Source organism: Nanorana parkeri, unplaced genomic scaffold (assembly GCF_000935625.1).
Source record: "Nanorana parkeri isolate BGI_ZX_2015 unplaced genomic scaffold, ASM93562v1 scaffold696, whole genome shotgun sequence".
Lineage (NCBI taxonomy): Eukaryota > Metazoa > Chordata > Amphibia > Anura > Dicroglossidae > Nanorana > Nanorana parkeri.
The window spans coordinates 191401-215807 of record NW_017306964.1 but is presented as its reverse complement, the minus strand read 5'-3'; the positions used below and the strand labels follow the sequence as shown (position 1 = coordinate 215807).

At 39.7% G+C, this 24407-nt stretch overlaps 1 protein-coding gene across 1 annotated transcript in view; it reads right to left on the bottom strand.

Annotated features, from left to right (window-relative positions):
• Positions 1–24407, bottom strand: part of DCDC2 (doublecortin domain containing 2) — a 130753-nt gene that overhangs the window by 66855 nt on the left and 39491 nt on the right. Inside the window, exons 4-8 of the mRNA XM_018563786.1 lie at positions 22687–22763; positions 22469–22600; positions 20169–20315; positions 19573–19627; positions 11729–11906 (exon numbers count right to left, since the gene is read on the bottom strand). Of these exons, the coding sequence (XP_018419288.1) occupies positions 11729–11906; positions 19573–19627; positions 20169–20315; positions 22469–22600; positions 22687–22763 (589 nt within the window). The remainder of the gene's footprint in view (positions 1–11728; positions 11907–19572; positions 19628–20168; positions 20316–22468; positions 22601–22686; positions 22764–24407) is intronic.

Below are 24407 nucleotides of genomic sequence, written 5' to 3'. Positions count from 1 at the left end.
GAACTGTGAGGTGAGTGATTTCCACTCATCCTCATAGTTAGAGCCGACCTGTGACAAAGAAGCTGTCACATGTCAGCTCTATTAATAGGAAAGTGAGCAGAAACATGCAGCCGATCCGCTCACTTCCTGATCATCTCCCTGCAGTGACCAGTGACTGCCAGTCACCGCTCCCCGCAGGGATTTCCCCGCTCCCATCCTCCAGCGCTGACTGGAGGAACGAAGGACGGAGTTGGTGGGCACACATGGCTCTACCTCTAGATAGGCAGAGCCAGCTGTCACTCACGCAGCTGGGTGGATCACGACAGTATTGTCGGAATCCGTCCTGGCTGTGACGCTCTCAGTATATCGCAGGCAATAGCATGCAATATACTGAGCTTTGGGTCACAGGAGGATGTTAGTATATGTCCTCCTGTGACCCTAAAGAGAACTATGGGGAAAAACACGTACCCCATAGTTCTCCTTCAATAACAACAGAACTGTATTACTTTGTGTCGTGTGCAGACATCAAATTTACATGTAAAATAATGATGTTGTAGGGCTAAAATAATGATGTCATCACACCCAATGATGACATCACTGGAGCTGGATGCCAGCACGTTTTCATAGGAAAAACTGTTGTGTTTAATGCAATAACTTGATATTGCCATTAGGCAGCATCTAAACTTCATCAAAGGAGTGTGTATGAGGTGTATCATGGGTCTGTTTAGCAAGATATCTTTGCAAAATCAGCATTCAGACACAGCAGTAATTGCTGCTCTGCTCAGTAAAAAAAAAACACCAGTGGAAATGTATTCCATAGTTACCATATGGCAGAATTCTAGACAGAATACTGTTAAGGGTCACAATTTAACTGCCTATAAATACAAATATGTAAATGTCCTATGTGTAAATGTGTCAAAGAAAAAAATCTGACTAATGCATTTCATGTGCAGCTCAAGGCTTTCCAAAATAATTAGCAGTGTATGTAATCATTTTTAGAATTTGAATAAAATAGGAGATCTCTTGTATAAGAAATGCATTAAAATAAGAGGTGGCGTAAATTGCTAAAGTAAGAAAATCAGATTGTCATCTTAAAAAAAAATCTGATCTTGGATATGAACATATAAGTGGATTTATAGCACTTTGTTATCTGCATGCTAATTATCCTTACTATCTAGTCTGGTGTCTGTAGCAGTGGTTTTTAACTTACAAAGTAAAGGGGGCCTCAGCATTTATAATGCTAGAGAGCTCTGTTGGAGACTGCAGACATACTAGAGGATATGATGGTCATAGACTGTGGACATGCTGCATGATAAGTTGGGCATTGAAGACATTCTGCAGAAGACAGTGTGAACTGTAAGTGTGGACATGTTACATCAGAACACTCATATTACCCATTCACAAATCAATGCTCTTACTCCCACTTCAGACTGCTGGGTTTCAAGGGCCAAACAACAAGTACCAAAGGGTCTCATGTGGGCACAGGCCACAGGTTGGACACTTGGGATCTATAGGGTAAACTGGCTCTCCCAAATGATTCAAGTGTTTGCAACACAAGATTGTGCATATAAAACTAGGAGCGGCAGGTCAGGACTGAGCTTGAAAAATTGGGTAGCTATATATCTGTAGACTACAAGATGAATTCAAAGGTGTGTCCCAAATGTTTCACCTTTTGATCTTTCCAAAGCCAACAAGTCACCAGTTATCAAAGTCCCTCACACAGTAAGTATGGCATTACTGAAATTCCAGAAGCACTGGGTAAAGAATATAGCTTCAGGTGACAGTCTCTTCTTTTAAGGTGTCTAGTATAGTTATGCTCTGAAGTATATTTCCATGGTTTACCTAGTGCTTAGCAGTTCATACAGGTAAATACAGGAGAAGGTATACCTATCACCAATAGAAGTCCAAATCTATTGGTGCTCTCCTGCTCTTAGACACCATAGGAAATCACACAATTCTGATGCCCCTATGAATAAAGAATGTATTATATGACCATTTGAACCATCCCATTTAAAACCTGAGCAGATATCTGTTGATCTGGAAAGTAATGGTTGCCTCATACACAACACTGTTATATGCAGATTATGTCCGTGGAGCATTGCACGTCTATGACTACACAACCAGAAACAATAATTTGCCATCTGAATCTTCCCGTTTATGGGGCCCTATACGGTTGAAACTTTAGCTTCATATCTGAAAAAAGATATAAATTACTATTGTAAATGGTCGTCTGTATCAGAGGCTTATGTAGGTATTTGTATTACAGGAACAAAACTGATACACTGCCACAAACTTATCAAACACAGAAAGCATAAGATTTTTGTACTAATCATAAAATATTGATCTTGGAGTCCATTAAGGAACACAGGAGCAGTAGGAAATCATATACAGCTGGGTTATATTGCACTGCTGTCTTTAGGAGATCTGGACAATGGGAAAACAAAAAATGTTAATCAAGCCCACAGTATAACCCACCTCCCCATCATGCTTCAGTTTTGTAAGCAATATTTAAGGTCAAAAATAAGAACAGGTCTGTGAGGCACCCCAATGAGTCCAAAGGCAACATACTAGGATGCCTTCATTAGTTCTTGAGATAATTTTGTACAGAAAAATACCAGAGGCTGGGTTACACAGAAGGTTTTACCACTAAAATGTTAGCAGCCCTCTATGTTTAACTGACCAGTACACACAGGTCTAAAAAGAGCACAATGCGGATCTTATTGCGGATATATCACTTACAAAGATATTGGCAGCATAGGGAGACACTAGAGACTGGGTACACCCGTGGTTGTATCGGTTCTCTAAAAATGGAGAGCGCTCTGTGGCTAGCTAACACAGTACCCATAAGACTGAAAAGTGCTCCATGCAGAACGTATAGTCCAGATACTGATTACCTAGATATCTGTGACAAAGGGAGACACTAGAGACTAGGTATACCAGAGGCTGTACCACTGCAATAAAACTGGACAGGGATCTGTGACTAATTGGCTCAAGTCTGGCATAAGAGCCCAGTGCCCGAAGTTTATACTCCAGTATATCTGTGCCCAATCCATGGGTTTACTCACAGAGGGATTCTTCAGAGACTGGTTCACACCAGTGACTCTGGACCTGTAAAGCACTATGCAGCTAACAAACCAGTACACTGGGTGCCGGGGGGGGGGGGGACAAGCAAAGCACAGTTCCCGAGGGTCACATTACTGGCAGGCCCCATAATCTTTGGTCCAGTGGGGTTCGGGTACAGCCTTCAAGGCAGCACCAAAGATTAGCCAAACAAAATAACTGCTGTGTAAAGACTAGGAAAGCAGCATATTAAAGGTCTTAATTGAAGGAAAAAAACATCCATGAAGTTCCAAGAGTGTTTATTAAAAAGAAGAATAGTAAAAATAGGTAAAATTTTCCTCAGCAAAGCTGCGAAGAAAGCATCCAGCCTCCTAGGCCCCTAGCAAAAAACGGAGGAATGACACTAGGACACTAGCAGGTCTATTCACAAAAGGGTGGAGAGTTTGGAGAAGACAGGATAAGAGAACAATCTAGGACAACATAGCAGATTTAGAAAAATTCTCCAATTCAGCTCACTTTCCAGTTCAGCTTTTTTGTTCTAGATTGTTCACTTCTCCTGCCTTCTCCAAACTCTTCACCCTTTTGTGAATAACCCTGTAGAAAAACACAGAGGAATGACAGTTGAAGGCTGGATTATACTAAGGCTGGCTTAAAGTTTTTTGTTTTTCTAGTGTACAGACCTCGTAAAAGGCAGCAATATAACTCGGTTGTGTCCCACAGTGGATGGTAAAGAAAAACCTACCATATTTCCATTTCACAGCCGTAAAATGGTATTATTCAAAGACATAAAATCTGTGTAAACATCTGTAACATTGTAAGGATGTGGTTTATATTAAATAAAGGATAAACTGCAGATAACTTTACCCTGGGGAAGCTTGTTCAGCATAAGCAAAGGAGCAAAGGAAGCTGGAAGTGAGGAGGCTTAAATTAAGATACGACCTTGTGGGAGCTCCTGTACATGACATCATCTGAACAAGAGTGGTTGATAAGAAAGTGCTATGCTCCTGACAGCTATAATAATCACCAAATCCTTCTTTTTGCTTCAGGAAGACGCATGCTTTTTTTTTTGGCATGCTAAGCCAAGCGCCTCAATTCCCTCTTGAGGGAGATAAACAAGAGACTTAATAAAGTGATGAATCTATTCTACTACAAATCCACTCATTAAAATGAGAATATAACCAAGTAAGAGTTATGGAATCTGTAGTCAGACAGGTAATTAAAGCTGAACTCTAAACAGCTAAAACACTGGTAAAATACAAAAATATGACCTGTTTTGAATGCCATAGAATTTGTTATACTCTTCAGCCAGTCTTGGCACCCAAACAACTCTGCCTGACAGCACAATCAGGTCCTGGACCTCCCTGCAGAGTACACGGGTGTCATTTGCTAACCCCCTGGAGTATGACAGCTAGAATCTGGGGTAATAACCTAAATTATGTCTCAGCACCCCCTTAGTATTTAGCATCAAGCATGTACGTAAATATGACTTTTTTTAAATTAACTTTGTAGTAGTATGGCTGTGTAAACTTGAATTACACAAAAGCATAAAAGACAAGAATTACAGCTGATCCTCAAAGAGATGTAAAAATGTAATTCACATCCAACTTTATCAATCATCGTCATATCTCACATTGCATCTTAGGCGCCAGGTGAAAATAAGATGTACTTCCCTCAAGAAATAGCTCATTGCTCTTTTTTCCTCCTCATCGGCTAGCTAAAATATTATAGCAGCATTTCACTGCCATCTAGTGGAAAATGGCTGAAACTCAATATCTGAAATAAAAATAAAATGCACAAGCTTCAAGTATATTTATTATTACAAGCTAGGGAAGCTAGGCAGGAATTTTTTAAGCATTTAAAAAGCACTTAAATATGTAAGCAGCCATTTTTAAATTGTTTTAGGCTATGCAATGTGAAAGGGAACATATCACAAATATACAGTAGGCTATATGCTAAAAAACGATTTTAAAAAAGTAATAAAAGTATACAAAATTAGAACAGAACTATAGCCAAACCTTTTTTTTGGCTATAGTTCTCTTTTGGGTCTCAGGAGTAAATTTACTAATGTACTTCTGTGACCTAAAGTCAGCATATAGCAGGCTACTGCGCACTAGATGCTGACAGCGCAGAGCCATGCTGCCGCCAGGAAAGATCCTGATAATATTGTTGGGATCCACCCTGCTGCCTGATTGACAGCCAGATTTGCTATTCAGCCTGGTAGAACACAGGCAGGGCCGGATTTCCCACAAGGCCAACTAAGGCCCGGCCTCGGGGCAGCAGGGAGTAGAGGGGCAGCAGGGGCGTGGAATTCCTATCTCCCAATGCCCAGGACATGCAGTTCCGGGCGCCGGGCAGGTAGTTTTCTACATTTAGCCCTGCTTTGGACAAGCAGAGCTAAATGTACAGCGGGGAAGCCGACGTTCGTTTGGTACAAGTGATCTCGGCGATGTCGCCAATATCACTTACCGTATATGCAGCCTGCAAGTCTGCCATTCTCCATGGGGGGGAGGGTGGGCGGGTTGTCGGGTAGGGGGGCGCATTGAGGAACCTGGCCTTGGGGCAGCAGAGAGAGAAAATCCAGCCCTGAACACAGGTGAATTCAGCAACATGTAAATGCTCTCTTTAGCAACCCTTTGGTTTCTGAGTTTGCCCCCAGTGACAGGATCTAAAATGCGACATGGCCTGCTATAGCTGCTTGCTTCCGTTTTAGCTTCCTGTGTACAGTTTAAACCGTTATTTATCTCCCTCCTAAATCCCTTTCTTCTGTTATCGGAAGATAAAGGTCTCATTCACACAGGTGCAAAGGCCTGTACTGCGCAGAGGCATTTGTTTATGTGCCTGGGTGTGACATGTGTTCCATGCAGCCACGGCCAGCAGACTGTTAAAAGATCAATGACTGGCTGACGTGCGCAATGGCTGTACAGTCTTCCAGCACATCCAGGCATATACATGCTCACACAGATGGAAGCGTGGCCATGGGCACAGTTTGTCTGTGTCTAGGAGTGTAGGGATGTAGACTCGGATCTGCACTTATTAGTCTACAGCCGTATCTTGCTATTGATTTGTAGAGGCGGCTACACAGAACACGAGAGCCTCCTGGCCTCCTCAGTCGTGTGAATAAGGCCCAAGTATCTAGCAGGTTTGATTGCTTAAAAAATGTAATTTTACTCCTTTTTTTATTACAAATGTGCAGCTCAAGAGCATACAGGACACTCCAAACTATGGGATAGGGGCATATTTTAAATTTTACACCCCTGTCCTGTGACATTTATTTGTTGTACTATAATACTACCTGGGAAACTCTGAGCAATGGCTACTCTTGAAAAGAAAAATAGAGGCTTGTGAAAAAATATTTAAAAATAAGGTATATACACTACACAGTATATTTTCTGTTGTGCAGCCATTTGCATATGAGAATTTTGAGGTACTACCACAAGTGATATGTGCAATCATGGTTTACATAATAATAGAGTAAGAACCACTGCTGCAAATATTTGCTTTACACTGGGCATTACTTATGGACATTACCTATCTCATTATTAACTCCTAAATACGACAGCTTACACTGAGAGCAGGTAGGAGGGGGGGATTAAGTAAACCTTATACTAAGGAAACTCAAAAGACTACAGTTGCTGACCTCTGCATCTGAAGAAGCTAGTCATTTGGATGTAATGCTGGTCCAATAGTTATAAATATTTCACCAATTTCGTTCACCAACCAAGATAAGTATGTAGATGAGTTTTGAATTTATTCCAGGACAATGTCATGAAGTACTGAAGTCAAAGAGAGCCAGACAACTAGGTTTTTGGAAGGTCGGCAAAAGTAGCTTCTTTATTTATCTCAGTACAGATTTCCTTTGAAGTAGAACTACGGTTCATTTTTAAAAATTCTTAAAAATCCATTTACTATAGCATTAGTACATGAAATGAGTATATTAGTATAGCATTTAAAAATATTTAAAGAGAGCAAGTCATGAACTGGGCTTATGCAAGAAATGGGATATTCTGAATGATTTTAAAGGTGCAGGCCCTTTTATTAAAGATTCATTTGTGCCCTTCTATTTGGCTTTACTTATTTTAAAGGATAAGTTCACCTTTGAATCATTCTGCGTGGGTACCTGCATGTGGTGTGAGGACGCCTGTGCATGGTACCCTGACACTGGGAGAGAATGTGCAGAAGCCTGTACTTTGTAGCTGTGATCGAGTGATCACGATTGCAATGCTTTCCAGGCTTGAATGCAAATATTAAAGAAATGCATATATTTTTATATATTATTAATTACGCATTTCTTTCATTTTTGCAAAAGGTGAACTTATCCTTTAACTTTGACACTTCAGCTTCTCAGGACTTCTGCTTTGTCAACTGCCTGCCATCTTCTGAGTGTACATAACATGTCAAATAACAGAGCTCTGTAGAAGTTTATAGTCCTTGTAACTGCAATGCTCTGCTATTTGATGCTGTTTTGAACATTTGGAAACAGTTTACAGGATATCAATCATACACATATATACACACTCGCGCCAATTCTACAAAGTCAAATTAGGTAAAAAAACTAAAAACAGATGGAGCTTAAGACCTACACAAGGCACTGGATCCATTCCAAGCCAGTAACCCAGAGATGTATAACAGCAAGGCTTGCCACTGGGCCACTACACCCTTTGCCATTCTGCATTGTATGACTATACATGATATATAGGAGCACATATGCCGTTAGCTAAATACAATTCTAGCAAAAAAAAATGTCATTAACAACCCAGAGCTGTTTATATGCTACAGAAGGCATCTGCACAACCAGAGTGCCAAGGCTTCATGCGAACATATGTGACAGCCAAAAATGTCATTTCTCTACACTGATATCTACCAGGTAACTTATTTGAACAGTTAATTACTTGTTTAATTAAGCCATTTATCATCTGGTTATGCTTCATAAAAAAAGAGATTCACTGCAATAACATATGGGAAATTTATTAAAGTTTAATTAAGAACTTCAAATGGGGTAATTGAAACACGGTATAATGAATGAATGACCCATCTCAAATGTAAGAAGGTACTTGTCAATGTCACAATTGTGGATGAGAAAAAGCAACATAATTCCAGAAAATAAAGTTTGGTTAGTAGCATAATAATGTAATTTAGATTATTTTGCATGTAGTTTTAGGTAAGGTAAGTGTAGCCCCTACCACCTTAAGTGGAGTGGCTACTAAAATCTAGTGTTGATGACATTGTAATCAGTACAGCTGATTTGTAGTCTGGCATCATCTGGTTAATTCTAGGTGTTCCGCTGTTGATTGATCCTACCTGTGAGTAGGGTGTGACCCTGCTACAGAGTGGGGCAGCCAATAGGGGAACATTAGGAGTGTCTATGTCTCACCAGCCAATCACTAGTAGTTCCATGGCCAGTGGTGCATGCTGAGGGAGTGCATATATACTTAGGGATTGCTATGTGCTCAGGGCAGTCCGCCCCAGAGCTTGGCTTTGGGGTGGCATGTACAAGGTTGGAAAAGCTGACTAGGCCTCAAGCATGGAGGAGGCCACATGTGGACCCAGTTGGGCTCTGGAGCTATCTGGTGAGGAGAACCAGAAGAGCCTTATGATTGTTGGAGGTACCAGGAGCTGACATGGACCTCAGGAACAAGTCTGGTGTCTCTCCCAGGGAAGAACTTATGCACATCCCTATTCAGCTGATGTTCTAATACATAGTGTCAGTTCCTGTCCTACTGAAGTATTCTCTGCACTGTGGAATCCTGAAGGGAATGGTGAGTCTGAAGTCTGTCTATTTTTGCAATGGATGTTTGAAACCATATACCCTCTCTCCCAGTTTTGCTGTTCATTAATAAAGCATTGAAAAAGTACTTAAAGTGACAGATGCCCAATCTATTGACCGCACCCTTTCACTGGTTAAGGATGTACCACTGAGAGTGAAATGCCAGCCCCCCTACCCTTTGGGTCCACCGTAGGCCTCTGGGGGTGAGGGGGGGGGTTCAATACATGGTATAACGGTAACTGAAAGGAAAAGTGGAGCAGTTGTTTATAATGACCATGGTAGTCTCATTTTTAAGCTAGAAGACAAGACAACTCTGTAGTCTCAGCAGGTACTATGAGCTATACCTCCACATTAGACTTGATGATGCAGGACTTCTAAGTAGTTGCCATAGGCAAAACCCGAACTTTTAACTAGATGATGTTGGAGTGGATTGAAAGAGCAACACCTCCACCTTCAATAAAGAATGCACACATTTGAACCCGAGGACTTATCTCTTGAAGACTCAAAATAACCTCCATTCTAGTTTTAATCTTTATCTGCCTAATTTATGTCCTTAAACCAAGCAAATATATAAGTAGAAGCCAGTACTGACCTCTTGAGATAAACTTGCAGCTGAGATTTAGACATCTTGCCTATTTAAAATGCCCATAGGTTTTTCAATAACCTTCATCAACCCAAAACTAAAAACATGTTTTTGGATTATTTCAACTCCTAGTTACAGATCTGGTTATAAGATGGTATAAATAGGGTAGACTGAATTTAATCCTAAAGGTTAAGCAACATCAGTCACTATTTATTATAGACTAAAAACTGAATAAATATTGAGTTATATAGATGTAAAGTCATGAAAATCCCCGTGTGCACTGTAAGATAAGCTACAAAAATTACCAGCAGCAGATAAGGTAGACAACATATATTAGAGTCTAGAGATGTATACGTTTACAACGGAGGAGCTTGGTGAGATAAAATTTACTGAGAACAAAGCAGAAACGTCATTACAAAAATAGCTTTGGATTTATAAGGTATCCAGAGAGACAGCTGTGAACCGACAAACTCGATTTCTTACCATTTTAGACGTAAGCGATAGAACCTAAATGGATCAAGAAATACTATTCCACCCTTGTGGCCAACACAAAGTACTTTACTTTTTATCTTTATTCCATCAAGCATTAAATAAGATAGTGAACCTTATTTCATAAAATATATTCCATTCAATTTAGATGTTTGATGCTGCTTCTAGAATATGACAATTTAAAATTGCATGGCATCGTATCAGGGCTGAACTAGCTAGTGGATTTCTATCTCACTATTGTAATCTAGCATTTCAATGTAACATCACACACAATAAAACCACTGAAGTAATTCCCATGCCTGGATGGGATGGAGACCCTGATCCTGCGATACAAATTCTACATTTCCTGTAATTCTTACTATGAATCAACGTGATGAGAAAAGGCATATGGTGGAATACAACGTAGTTAGTAAAGTGATTGGCAATAATATTAGTCAGTCCAAATCCAGGACCCAAAAGATACTCTCCTGCTAACACATAGGATTAAGCAAATACTTACTACTACAACTGAACTGCACAAAAAATAAGATTTTACCATTTGCTGTCAAATCTTTTTTTCTTTAAATGCATTGATGGACACAAGACTTTAGTAATTCATAGACAAATGTGGTATATTGCTGCCTTCAGGAGGTTGGGACGAAAAAGGTTGATCCAGACCGTCTATAACCCTGGATCCAACCATCATCCTTTAGGTTTGTTAACAAGCAATTCATAAGGCCAATGTCTCATGGGGGCAAGACCTGTGTCCCTCAATGGGCCCAGAGAAAAAGATTTTACGATAAGTACAAAAATCATATTTTCTTTATCATCCATTGAGGGACACAGAAACTTTAGTAATTCCAAAAGCACGAACGAATGTGGAAATCATATCATTAATGGGTGTATCTATTAAAAAATTTGCAGAGCCATTTGTCTTGCGAAACTGTATGTACATTTGTTCTCTACAAATGGAAGCAAAAATGTATGTTATTAGTCTATTTGCTTTCCAGGTTGAATGTAATATCAGGAAAATACTGCATTATGGCCACTTTCACTGGTTAAGGATGTACCCCTGAGAGTGAAAAACACACAGGGAAAATTACTTCTATCTTATGTTCCTCAGCTCCATCTAAAGAATCTCAATCAGGGGCCACACTTAGAGCAGCATCTTTGAAGTCTTGATTGAAGAAAAAAATCTGGTGACTGCAACCTCCTAGGATACTAGCAAAAAACGGAGGATTGACAGTTGGAGGAGGAGTTATACAGGGGCTAGCCTTACATTTTTTTGTTTGCCAGTATTCCAAACTTCTGAAGGCATCAGAATAACTCATTATTTGTCTAAGAATTACTAAAGTGCATCGAGAATCCTTCAATGGATGATAAAGAAAGGTGACTGATTATCTCCATAGACAGTCACCGCTCCCTGTAGGGAGATGATCAGTAAGTGAGCGATTCGGGGGAAGTTTCTGCTCACTTCCTGATCGATAAAGCCGACCTGTGACAGGTTCTCTGTCACAGGTTGGCTCTAACTATGAGGATGAGTGGAAATCACTCACCTCATAGTTCTCCTTTAAGTAAACATTTCTGTTAAAAGGAATTTCCATTTTCAGTCTCCACCCTCTCCCCGTAGCCACCATGTAAACAAAGAGACAATCCAAACCAGTCATCTTTTGTTACAGAAATTCTATTAAATATCGCTACAAGGCTTGTAATAACAGATTTTTCCAGTGGGTGGTGCTGCAAATGAAATACGAAGTTGCAACTACCGTTACCGGTCATGCTGCATCAGAAGCAAAGAGATGACAGGCATTCTACTGAAAATCTTTATCAGCAAACATACATGTATGAAGTAGGTGAAGATTGAAATGACTTACCATTTTCGGTGTAAATGATGTTATTGTTCATTTCCTTTTTCTGTTTCACTCGGACTGGTTTGTAGAGTATTTGAGATTCAGGATTTTTCTTGGGCTTAGGCTTCGGTGGTTGAGGAGAAATGAGATTGTCTACAGTATCAGTGGATCCACCAGTGGATTTAATTTGGCGTTCATGTCTCTGTAGGAAAAATCACATTGATGTTCATGAGTAAATATGAATATCAAAGAATCAAATATAGCTGTTGCCATGCATAGTAGAGCAGAATTATTGTGCATAACAAAGTGTTCTAATAAATCTGATAAAAAAACAAAACGTTTTATTGTTCCTCCTAATTTATTTTTGTTGAAAATATATCCATATAAATGCGTTAAATATTATACTATGGTTCAATAAAATAGAGCGTTAAACACACATGTAAGATATGTGTCAATTGAGTGACATGAGATACGCATAGACTGTACAAGAAAACAGCTTCTTTTGAGTAGAAGTAAATATTAAAAAAATAACAATTTTATCCAATGGATTTACAGGCATAGTCTATAAAAATTGGAGAGGGCAACACTATCTAGAGCCCATAAAAATAAAAGCAAACAGACAATCTAGAAAGATGTATATTGGTATAACCCTTTCTGGTCTTCTGCTTCTCACTAAAGCAAGGCTGGAGAAAAACAATAACGTAATGCAGAGCTTTGATGATGTGCAAAGTGTAATAACCCATAGCAACCAAAAAACTATCGTAAGATGCTGTTAAAGCAGACCTTTAACAACAAACACACCTTTAGAAATGTTTAGTAATGGCAATCTAAAAACACATACTTCTAGATATTTGCCAGCTTTGTATTCTTTGCATACCTTATTTCTCTTTTCTTCCCCAGTCTACTGACAGTGGCCATGTTAACTAACGGCAGGTTAGTAGCTCTCCTATTACTTCCTGGATTTATGGCACGTGACTAGACATGTGACTAGGACATGTGACCATGCACATCATCTCAGAGAAGGAAAATGCCTTTTCCCTGAGTTCTCATGAGATTACAGATGAGATTTCCCAGCAATGCTTCCCTTCCCAAGATGCAACGCTTTGGCACATTACATCATTTGTGCCAGAAATGGACCAGGAAATAGATGACCTCTATTTGTAAATAAATGAAAAACACGTTTGTTTAACTAATGAATGTAAGATCATTTTAAGTCAGCATGTAGATATGCATGCTGCTGTATTTTATAGTAAAAGGAGGTAGAGGTCCGCTTTAAGAACCGGAAAAGTACACGCCAGTCAAAACTGAACATCAATTTTAAAGTCCACTGATAAATACTCTCAGGTGATGTCAACATATTAATCCATGTGTGAAAATGATGTCTCATGCTCCCTGAACCACTCTTTCACAATTTAAACCCAATGAATCCTGACGTTGTCATCTTGGAATATGCCTGTACCATCAGGGAAGTAAAAAATCAATTGATGGAAAAACCTGGTCATGTGGTATATTCAGGTAGGCAGTTAATTTTTTTGGGGGGACATAACGTTGCTAAACCCAGACCTGACCAACTGATGCAACCCCAGATCAAAAGCAGATAGAATTTTATGAAACACTGACTTATATTGGATATTGGAAAGATTTAAACAGCTCTAAATTTTCCACACATGTAAGAGTGTTTTTTAATAATATTTTCTTACTTATTATATTGTATTTTCTTTTTCTATCATTCAAGTGCATTTCATTTAATGCACGATCATTCCATGCACGACCCAAAAACCATGACAATTTACCAATTGTATGAACAGATGGAGCAGAAAGCGAGAATCTGTAATGGATATGTGGCTTCCACAGATAAATGAGGCTGCCCTGTGCTCTTCCCCTTACAGATGCATTCACCTTTCTGCCTCTGTTTATGTAGTAAATGATATTACAGCCTGGTGAAGGTTTGTTGGATTGTTCATTGAGTGATCTTTGTGCTGCACTCACACATCCAGATTCAGCAAACTGGAACCCACTGAATGCTTTTTTTCTGTTGAGTTGATATTATGAGAAGTGGGATGCCCCCCAGTGGGTAAGATGTGTACAGCATGTGCCAAAATCTGGAAAAATAAATACAATTGAAGAACTACAATATGATGGATTGGAAACTAAATGCTTTTATGACACTTAATTACTAAATCATGCTTGAAAATGTTCCATTTATATGTTACTACCATAAACCAAAATGAAAGGCACTGGAAATTATAGTTTTAGATCAAATGTTACTTTAAAGAAACTCTGTCACCAACCTAAACAATTGCAGGTAAAAGCACAAAAAAAAAAAGTATCTTAACCGCTTGAAGACCAGATGTTTAGACCCCCTTCCTGACCAGGCCATTTTTCAGTGTTCAGCGCTGCAGTACTTTGACTGACATTTATTCCGTCATGCAACGCTGTACTGAAATTAATTTTGTACCATTTTTTGGGGACAGATAGAGCTTTCTTATGGTGGTATTTTAATCACCACTGGGGGTTTTATTTTTTACTATATTCAGGAGAAATTACTGAAAATTTTTTTTTTACATTATGTTATAAAACAACTAATATTACCCACTTTTTTGGAAAAATATAAAAGACGGGGTCACGTCGGGTAAATAGACACCAAACATGTCAAGCTTAAAAATTGCGCGCACTCGCGAAATCGCAAAAAAACTAGCATACCCAAAATTGGCCATAGGCGACGCTTTAAAAGCTTTTACCGCTCATCAGTTTAGTGTTATCAGTGATTGATGGCCCTAAAATTATTGCTCTCACTGCGACGTTCGCGGCGATATGTAACATGTGCGGCGTAATGGGCGCAATCGACGTTTTTGCAGGAATGCGCACCTGACGCATGTTTACATGCGTGTATGTAGGGGTGGGGACTTTTTAAAAAAAATTGTTTTTTTTAATTCTTTTTTATGTGTAACTTTAAACAAATTTGGGGGGAAACTAAATTTTTTTCATATTTTTTTTTTTATTGCTATCACAGAGGGGGCTAAGTCACTTAACTTTATTGCTATCACAGAGGGGGCTAAGAAACCCCTCTATGTGATAGCAAAAGAGGTGATAGGTCCTCTTTATGGAGACATCAGGGGTCTCCAAGACCCCTAATGTCACCTAGGACCCCCCTGAAGAAGCTGATGAAGCAGAGATCTGCTTCATCAGCTTCTCTACAGCATCTGAAGCTGGAGAGTGGCACGAGAATGCGGAAGTGATGTAATATACACCACTTCCGCATTCTGACAGCGGGAGGCGGGGAGCCGCGGAGGGGCGGGCGGGCGCACGTTACGGGACCTCTATAGCCGGCGGATAGCTTGTATAATAACGGGCATCGCTGCCTGTTTTCAAATAACGGGCATTTCCCGCTCGCGAGCGCCCGGACGGGCGGAAGTAACAGGACGTGTATACACGCCCAGTTGCATCCAAGAAGCTCCCGGCCGGCCGGGAGGTAGTTAAAGCAAAATACTGGGTACAAATTCTATTAACCCTGGCAGTGGGGCTACCTCTGCACTGCAAGGGATAAGAGCTCATTTATTACCACCCAATCCTCTGAGCAGGCTTGCTTCATGGAGCCTCTCTCCCCCTCTACTGTAGCGGTCTAAGATCCCTGAGTCATCACGTTCTATACACAGTGTATAGGACATGAGTAAGCTGAGGGACATACCATCGCTGCAGCATAGGAGATAGGCAGGAGGGAGTGCTATCACAGGCGGCTTCTAGGAGTGTCTAATTACTGCCTGCACCGGCCCAGCTCCTCCACTCCCTGCCACCCTACAAAACCTTTTATGTAGCAGCCACGGGAGGAGTGAAGGGGAATACTACAGTGTTGCTTGAAGTAAATAACATACCTAAAATATGTTAAATGCACATATAATCTTAGGCAAAGATTGTTGATGTCTCTTTAAAGCGTTTCTCCAGGTAAAAAAAAGGTTAACTGCCCATTTATGTCTAGGAATATGGTGAAGAAGACTTTTATTTAGCTGATCCCTGCTCCCCCAGAACTCAGTGCTCATCTCTCTCCCCTAGACAAAAAGTGTGTCCTTAACACATGCAGTGTGGGGGTAGCCCACTGCAAGGGCTTTTTCTTCTTTTTTTTAAAGCAGATCACTGGGGGAAAAAATGTTACCCAAGGGATAAGCGCTCATTTGTGTCTAGTTTAAAAAAAACTCCACTGCAGCGATGGTATATCCCTCAGAGTCCTCACATTCTTTACACTGTGTAAAGAACATGATGACTCACAGGAACTTCGACCGCTGCAGCGGAGGGGGAGAGAGGCTCCAAGGACTGGTCTAAGAGCCAGCTGTCTCAGAGGATCAGGTGAGAATAACGTTGTTATTCTTGAACCTAGACATAAACAAGCACTTACCCCTTGCAGTGCGTCTGTAGCCCCACTGCAAGGGTTAAGGATTTTTTCCCCCCTAAGTTCTTTAACTGGAATAAGCTTTAAGAAAACTGATAAGTGTATTGCTAATGCCTTTGCTACAACCTAAGTTCTATTTAACATTTGATTCATTTTGTATTTTGGGTTAATGTTGTTAACTTTTACTACATAAGTGAATCATCTAAAAGCATATTCTAGATATTTGTTTAACACGATGTCATAGATCAGTCTTCTTTAGTGTGTATCCTGGTTTGCCCTTTCTGTGTTTCCTTTGTACACTTCCACATGTAATGATTTCCTGGCAGTTCACCTTGTATAAAGTTGATTAACTGGAGTGAATCGTATTTTATAATAAGTATATTACTTCATAGCATTTATTTTAAAAGGTGGGGCATGAAATATTGCCCATTATGTAATCTGTGTTTGGCAGTTTAGCTCCACTACGACAGCCAGGTGTTGTGTAGCAGCTCAAAATGAATGAAGTATTGTCAGTCCCTACAGAAGTCCGAAAAAACCCAATCTAGCTTGGGTAAAAAACAAACAAATGGATCCCCCAGCAGCTCTTAAAATTAAAAAAAGTAGTTCCTGTTGTTCCAGGAGAATGCTCTAAATAGCAATGTTACATCATTCAGTGCCACCAGTAATGGCAGCATTTTAGGACCCATCCAACAATGGAGGAAGAAGAGGACCTGTGATGTTACTGCACCAGACAGGAGACACCTGGAAAAAAGGTATGCATACAGATTTGTTTAAGGGTGCAGGCTACATGAGGCTATTATTTTAAATCACCCACTGGCTTTTTATGACTGGCGGTTTCATCATGACCACTACAAAGCCAAGAAAGTTAGTCTTAAGCTGGCCATACACCTATAGATTACCTGCAGATTTTCTACGGTCAGATGGAAAAGGTGCAACAGATTCCTCCGTCCACGCTAAACTGTGTGGATGGAGGAATCTCCCACTGGGCCGAGCTTCAGTATCTTGCTAGTCGGCCCCGCTGGCTGTCAAAATACCTTAAACATCTGATTGGATGCAAGTATTGTTCAGGTATTTTGAGAGCCAGATAGCAAGATACTGAAGTTTGGCCCAGTGGGAGATTCCTCCATCCACACAATTTAGCATAGATGAAGGAATCTGTTGCACTTTTTCCATCTGACCATAGAAAATCTGCAGATAATCTATAGGTGTATGGCCAGCTTATCTCATCCTGATGCATTTAGAGTTAGACCTCCTGTGATGGCAGGGGCAAGTCAGTAGCGTTCCCAATTGCTGAGCTTTGGTCCACAGCAGAAAATAGGTATTTTACCCTGCTTGAGTATACCCAAATCTGGTATTTGGTTTTAGGTGGATTGAGCCTTTAATAATAATCATACCAATGAAATAAAACAAAAATACTTGATTTACAATCTCACCTTAGTAACAATGCCTTGTAATCGAGAAAAAGCAAATAAAATAAATATTCGAGAAAATAAAAGAGCAGCTAGTTTAATGTTTACACTACACAATAATCTGCTTCTACAGCACCTTTTATCCCCAATGCCAAGCCTATAGCATCAGGGGGATTTTTCCAAGGTGTTAAGGACCTAAGGGATGTAACCTGGTTGCATTTTTGATGTGAGTTTCCCTAGTAGCAGAATGCATCACATCTCAACTATAACAACCTGCCTAATTATCCACCATTATATTGTGGATCAAACAAATCCTCTGGGTTATTGCAGTTCCTCTAGTAACCACATAAATAAATACATTCCAGAAGATTATCTGAGCTGAGAAAGCCACTCAAAGCTGGGATCACACAAGGCCTGTAGTACAGGTATTGGCACAATTACTATTCCTGTAATTTAAACTCTTCCCACTGAGTGGTCATTTATGGTTTAAACAAAGATGAAAAGAAATGTAACAGCATTATGAAAGCATGACAGTTTCATTTTATTGATACAGAATAGCCATTGTTTATGTCTGTTTTATACTTGTTATAAAAGCTGTAATCATGTTCATTATGTTCATCAATGCAGTAATCAAATTATGAATCTTGGAGCTGCTATTGCCTAAGAAAGGCACATTGTTGAGTATAATCTAAGAATATAACTCCTGAGAAATTCATCCTCACATTTTATAACGGGGGCACTAGCGGCTTCTTTCCTCATTATTTTCTCTGTCAGCATGCCAGCCTTTTAATGTGAACAGCGGGTACTAAAAGTGTTAGAAACTGTCCGAAACTTCAGAGTCTCTGGTAGGGATGCACTGATACCAATACTGGTATTGGTAGCGGTGCCGATATAGAGTATTTAAGCGAGTACTCGTACCCGCTTCCCGGCTTCTGATTGGCTAGGAAGCCAGCTTAACTTGTTTCTTCAATCAGGTCCTGACGTCATGACCCGGCTGCCAGAAAGCCACACTGCCTAGCAACAAGTGAAGCCGGCTTCCTAGCCAATCAGGAAGTCGGGGGGCGGGTCATGATGTGCCGCCCAGCTTCCTGATTGGTCAGGAAGCCAGGCTGCCTGGGAACGTGAAGCCGGTGTTCTTTCAATAGAACACCGGCTTCCCAGGCAATCAGGAAGCCGGGCCCACTGTACCCTGGGGTGCCGATATTGGGTATCAGCGGGTACCGAAAAAACGGTATCGGTGCACCCCTAGCCTCTTGTGTTATCCTTGAAAATGAATTACTTCAAAGTACATGCAGCTAGCAAGGTCAGTGAAGACTTGGTTTAATGAAGAACTCCAGGCAGAAATGTTTTTAACCCTTGCAGTGTGGCTAGCCTTGCATGCAAGGGTTAACTGCTCGTTATACTCACCCGATCTACAGAGCATGCAGCACTCCCACCAGCCTCTCTGCTTCTTTTGCTGCTATACACTGTATTGGACTTGATGACTCAAGGATTTCTAGACCACTGCAGAGTTTTGACCATAGGTAAAAGCGGTTTAATAACATTTCTGCACAGAGTTCTCCTTTAAACCTTTTTATAATAACCTTTTCAAGGCAAACTGAAAGCATAAGATACAATAGTGCATATAGAGTGTCATTATATCCCAAAGTTCAGGGTGCAAAAAAGGGGTTCGCCTGCATTTAGCACCGTACGCAAACTGTAAAGTCTTTGTTCGTGATGCCACTAAATGGAACAGGAAAAAAAATGTGAGACAACATTTGACCTTAGAAAAAACGCTTTAAACCACAAGTAAAGGATCTGTGTCTGGAATGTAAAGCAGCAAGGGTAGACATGCATCTTGAGCACGACACGTGTTGGTGACATTTCATTAACATCAAGACTTAATTTATTACAACAGTAATCTGTTGTATCTATAGTGTGCAGTTTCTCGTAGCAACTAGTTAGATTTCAGCTCTCAGTATTTTAGTGTACTAAGACTAATGAAAGAGTATTTCTGGTTGATATGTGTTTTTTAGCACATGCAACACTTATTAATACAGATAAAAACCAAAAACATGGATAACTGTTTTACTTACATTCTCCTTAGACTTTCTGTATCCATTAATGGGAGGCAATGAGGATGCTTTTGAACTAATGAAAATATAATAGAGGACAGAATTAAAAAATGTTATTAAAATGCTTAAAGGATAAGCGCAATTTAAAACAAATTGCACGTATTATTTTGGCCCCTTTAAGCTGACCTAATGGATCCCAGCCTCTCCTGCTTACTGAGTTCTTACCGAACTAGCCTTCGTTTATTGTTTACATCCTGTGGTGAATGCCTTCCTCTCCTGGCTGCACTTGTCCAGTGCATCCCCTCTGACTTTCCAAGCCAAATAGAAATCAATGGGAATGTACTGCGCAGGCCCAGCCAGGAAAGGGAGGTGTTCACCACAGGATGCAAGCAAACAACAGAGGCTGGGCCTATTAGAACTCGGTAAGTATGCATCTGTGCAGGGGAGGGGGGTGGAATGAATTAAGTCAGCTTAAAGAGGCCAAAAGAATGCTTACTTTCTTTTAAAATGGATGCAGTATGTAATAATGTAACAAAACAACGTTATTATAAATCTAAACCGTTGCTAATATTATTATTCATAGAGTGCACCAACTTGCTATATCAATTCAAGCTTACCCATAACTTCTTCTCACAGAGGCCTTTGAGAATATCAGATCATTATATGGCAGCTTTTTAAACTTGTCCCTGCCCACTGCAACATAAAATTGGCCATTTTCTAGTTCTGATCCATCTTGAACAGGAGTTCCATCTAGTGTATATAGCCTAGTGGAAAATGAAATGAAAAAGATTATACGTATCACTGAAAAGTATAATATTTGATGATGAAAACATTTTAAACCCATGTAATGAATAATAAGTTATCTATACTGAATAATACCCAATTGCCATAACTAGGTGTGAAGCATAAAGAAGAATCTTAAGCTCAATCAGTGACACAACTACAACCATAGCAGGTCAACTGATTGCCCACATAGAGGACAGAGGAGGCGTCACAAATGTGATCTCAGCTGCCTGTTACATGACTGCTCTGTTCTGTTATGGCAGCAACAAACACTACTTTTTGCTACCACACCAGGACTAATTGGGTCAACTTAAGGTAACCTGACCAACAATACAAGGGGTCATTTCCACTGACCAGTAATTTCAGGAGACATTTTCAACTGACCTTTAATGTAAGGGGCATTTTTCACTGACCAGCAATCTAAGGAGGCATTTCTATACTGGTTACTAATGCAAGGGGATACTGCACTGGCCACCAGTGTAAGGGGCATCACTCCCACTGACCACCATTATAAAGGGCATTTATTCCTCCCACTAACCAACAATGCAAGGAGGTGCTTCTATCAGTTACCACTAATGTAAATGGGGCCCTTCTGCTACTGACCATCAGTTTCAGAAGACATTTTCCACAGACTACCAATGTAGAGTAGGAGGACGTATTCTACAGTCCCCAATGTCTACAGGGTAAAACGTTTACAGACCACCAATGTAGTACATCTGTCACTTATTGTAAGGCTCAATCATAGGTGCCAAATCAATAAAGCTTGATGTGTTTTATTTCACTGTAAGACAATTCACAATCAAGTGAAATTGATAGGTCTCCCAGGTAGAAGTTGCATCATAGTAAAAATCCTGAGCTGCTTCCAATTCCCAGCAGACACTGATTAACAACACGTGAAATGGACACCTGTCTGTACTGATAATGATGCATGTAGCGTGAAATAAAAGAAGCATTCACTACTATGTGTGCTTATGTGTGGGCCTGAGATCATTCTCATCAGCTCTGAGGAACTATGGCAATAAGAGGCCTGGTAGAGCAATTGGAAGCTAAATCTACCTATACACACCTATACCTACCTACCCATATCTGCTAATCTACTTAAGGAACCCAGTGGAACTGTTCATGTTCATGAATAAGGAGAAAACTTGCCCTATATATGGCCAACCTAAAATAAATCTGTCCCGGGCCTGGGCAAATCAAATTAAGGCTTAAGCAAAAATGTATTTTGTTTCCGATAGAGTGGGGAAGAGTTGGACCCGCTGTGATGTGTTTATTGCTGTCTTTTTTAAATGAGTTTGATTTAAAATATAAGAAAGTGCAGTACAAAGTCAAACATCAAATAGTTTACCTTAATTAAAAGATCATGGCATACTCAAACATTACATAGTTACATACAATCAGAAAGATCTACTTTATCCATAATACAATACCATTAAATAAAAAGACACAAAGATACACAGCCCAATACCATGGTACAGGTATAACGGTTGCAGGAACATGCTGAAACAATGAGCAATGACTTGAATGTACCCCCAGATATGGAAGAAGTGGAATATTCTAAGCTTAAACAGAACACAGGTATAATGTCTGGAGATCTCAGAGCAGAAGTCTATCTCTAACCAATTCAAAAGTGGCTAGCCCAGTAGTGTCCAGCCACTGCCCCCAAATGTTTTTGATCTTAGAGAAGGTTCTCCTATGTAGATAGATATCCTTCTCCATCAGCAGATATATATTAATTTGGTCAATTCATTACTTAGTTGTAGAACTCAAGTTGAGAAACAACTGGCTGTCTTTATCTCTATTTGGAAATTTGTCATCACTTCCTGTCCCCGTGACAGGCCGTGGCCAAGAAAATGGAACTATATACTGCTCACGTTCTGGATATGAAAAGACTATATACTCAGGATGGACCAAGATAGCTAATTGCGCATAAATTAGGCATATGTTTTTGTATGCCTCTTGCTGTAGATAACCTCTAGAAAGTTCACATTGATACATTTTCAAATTTGATAAGTTGCAAATTGTATCATTAGTACCGACATCCTTCATTAAAATATGCTAGAGTCTCTGTTTACTAGAATATTGGTAAGTGTAACTTACTACTATAAGTAACTGCACAATAAGTGTCACTTACCTGTGTACTGCTCCATTTCGCAGTTTCACTTTGTCGGTGACCATTGCTAGAACTAGCTCCCACTGATCCAGAACTCTCCTTGGTATCAGCAAGCGTATCACTGGATTCATAACATCTCCATTAGCAATCAGGCTAGCAACAGAGAAAAGGTGGACAGTTATTTGTGGTTTTATCTCAGATTGATCACTAATGCTTATTTCATAAACAAATCTACTTACAAAATAGTGCATGGCTCTTGAAAATGTTTTCTAAATCTTGCTGAAACATTGATCCTGCTGTGAGACACCGGTTTTACCTACAAAAATCAGTAAAACATTTGTACAGAATATTAATTTATTGTCTATATGAAGTGAATGACATTACTTGTGGAATATCCAAACAAGGGATGACATTTCATGGCTGACACTCTGGGGTATAGGAATATGAGTAACTGCTGAAAATGAGGGACTGATTAGGCCTTATACATAAAACTACTTTCCTAAAATTGTCTAAAAATGGAAATGCCTGTGTTTCCTCTACAGCCCAGATCTTTCTCTTGTTCACTAACTTGCAATTAAAAAAAAATATATATAGCTGGTTAGGTAACTGCTGGTCGGAACATATCAAATACAACTCAAATAATGCCTATACGAGATTTGTTCAAATATGTTACATACTATATAATAGAAAATAATGTAAATTGAATTTGGATGTATGCTAATGGTATGTCCTATAACATTTAAACTCAAGGAACACCTCCAGCTTTAGAGCCTAGGATATGCTGCAAGTAAGGTAAATATGACAGCTGCTGGCACTGTTTTTTTAACTAAAAAATTTGGATATTTTGAAAGTAAGATAAGATGGCCCACCTCCAGTATCAGCATAAGTTTCTCCTGATAGAAAGGCAAAGTCTAAAATGCATCCTTAACGGCACTTTAAACACTAATACCACTTCAAATAACGCTTTCTAAATACCTTGATTTGATGCATTTATAAGTGGTCATGTGACAGCAAACCCTCTGAACAAGTAACAGGGTAACAGAGCCAAAGTGAGGAGCTGTAAGGGTGGTTCAAAGTCATTCAGTATTATAATGCATATGCTTTGGATGAAGCATCTGTCAATCCCCATCATTCTGCATTAATAATTTGCCTGTAAAGCTTCCGGGTGTCAACAACGCTGAGGCGTTATTCATTTGTATGGAAGTGACATAGCATAATTGGCCCAATTTTTTTTACTGTCTCCTGCTAGGGAGAATCAACCACTGTGTTTGTCCTGATTCTTCCAAGGTAGAAGCAGAAAAAAAGAAAACTTTCATCAGAACAAAAGATGAGGAAAAATCTTCCAATGGGGACTACTGTTCAGATGACAGGAGAATTCCGCTCAATTTAGTGAAATTTCCTCTCACTTCCTTTGAATCTTCAGGACAGGAAGTGAAGGGATCGCCATATAGCCGCATGAAATTTAGCTCCACTGTTTCTCAATTTTGCGATGATTAGGTATTAACACAAAAACTGGTCAGGATATTTTCCTTACATTCAAGTCATGAACGTTGACACTATTCCCTGAAGGCTTATATGACCTCAGGATGGCATTCAAAGACACGCTGATGTAAAGTAACAACAGACCTTTTACAATGGCACGCTACAATCATAAAACAGCTACACAATACTAAAAAGCAATGGTTTGTTATTCAAAAACCCCAACCCAGCTGATTGAGAACTCATCAAACAGTAGTGTGTTCATGTTCTTATGACAACTGTTTGTAACTCTCTATAACCTACATATCAAATTGTTTTCCATTTACTTGCTGGTACAGTAATCTTTATAATATACGTAGATTTTCAGCTTTCTCCTGTGTGTATCGGCCATATAGGAATATAACAATAATCTATCTATCTAATAGGAAACATAATTTATACAGGTCAGTGGAAATAAACAGTTCTGCCTAAAGATATTTAA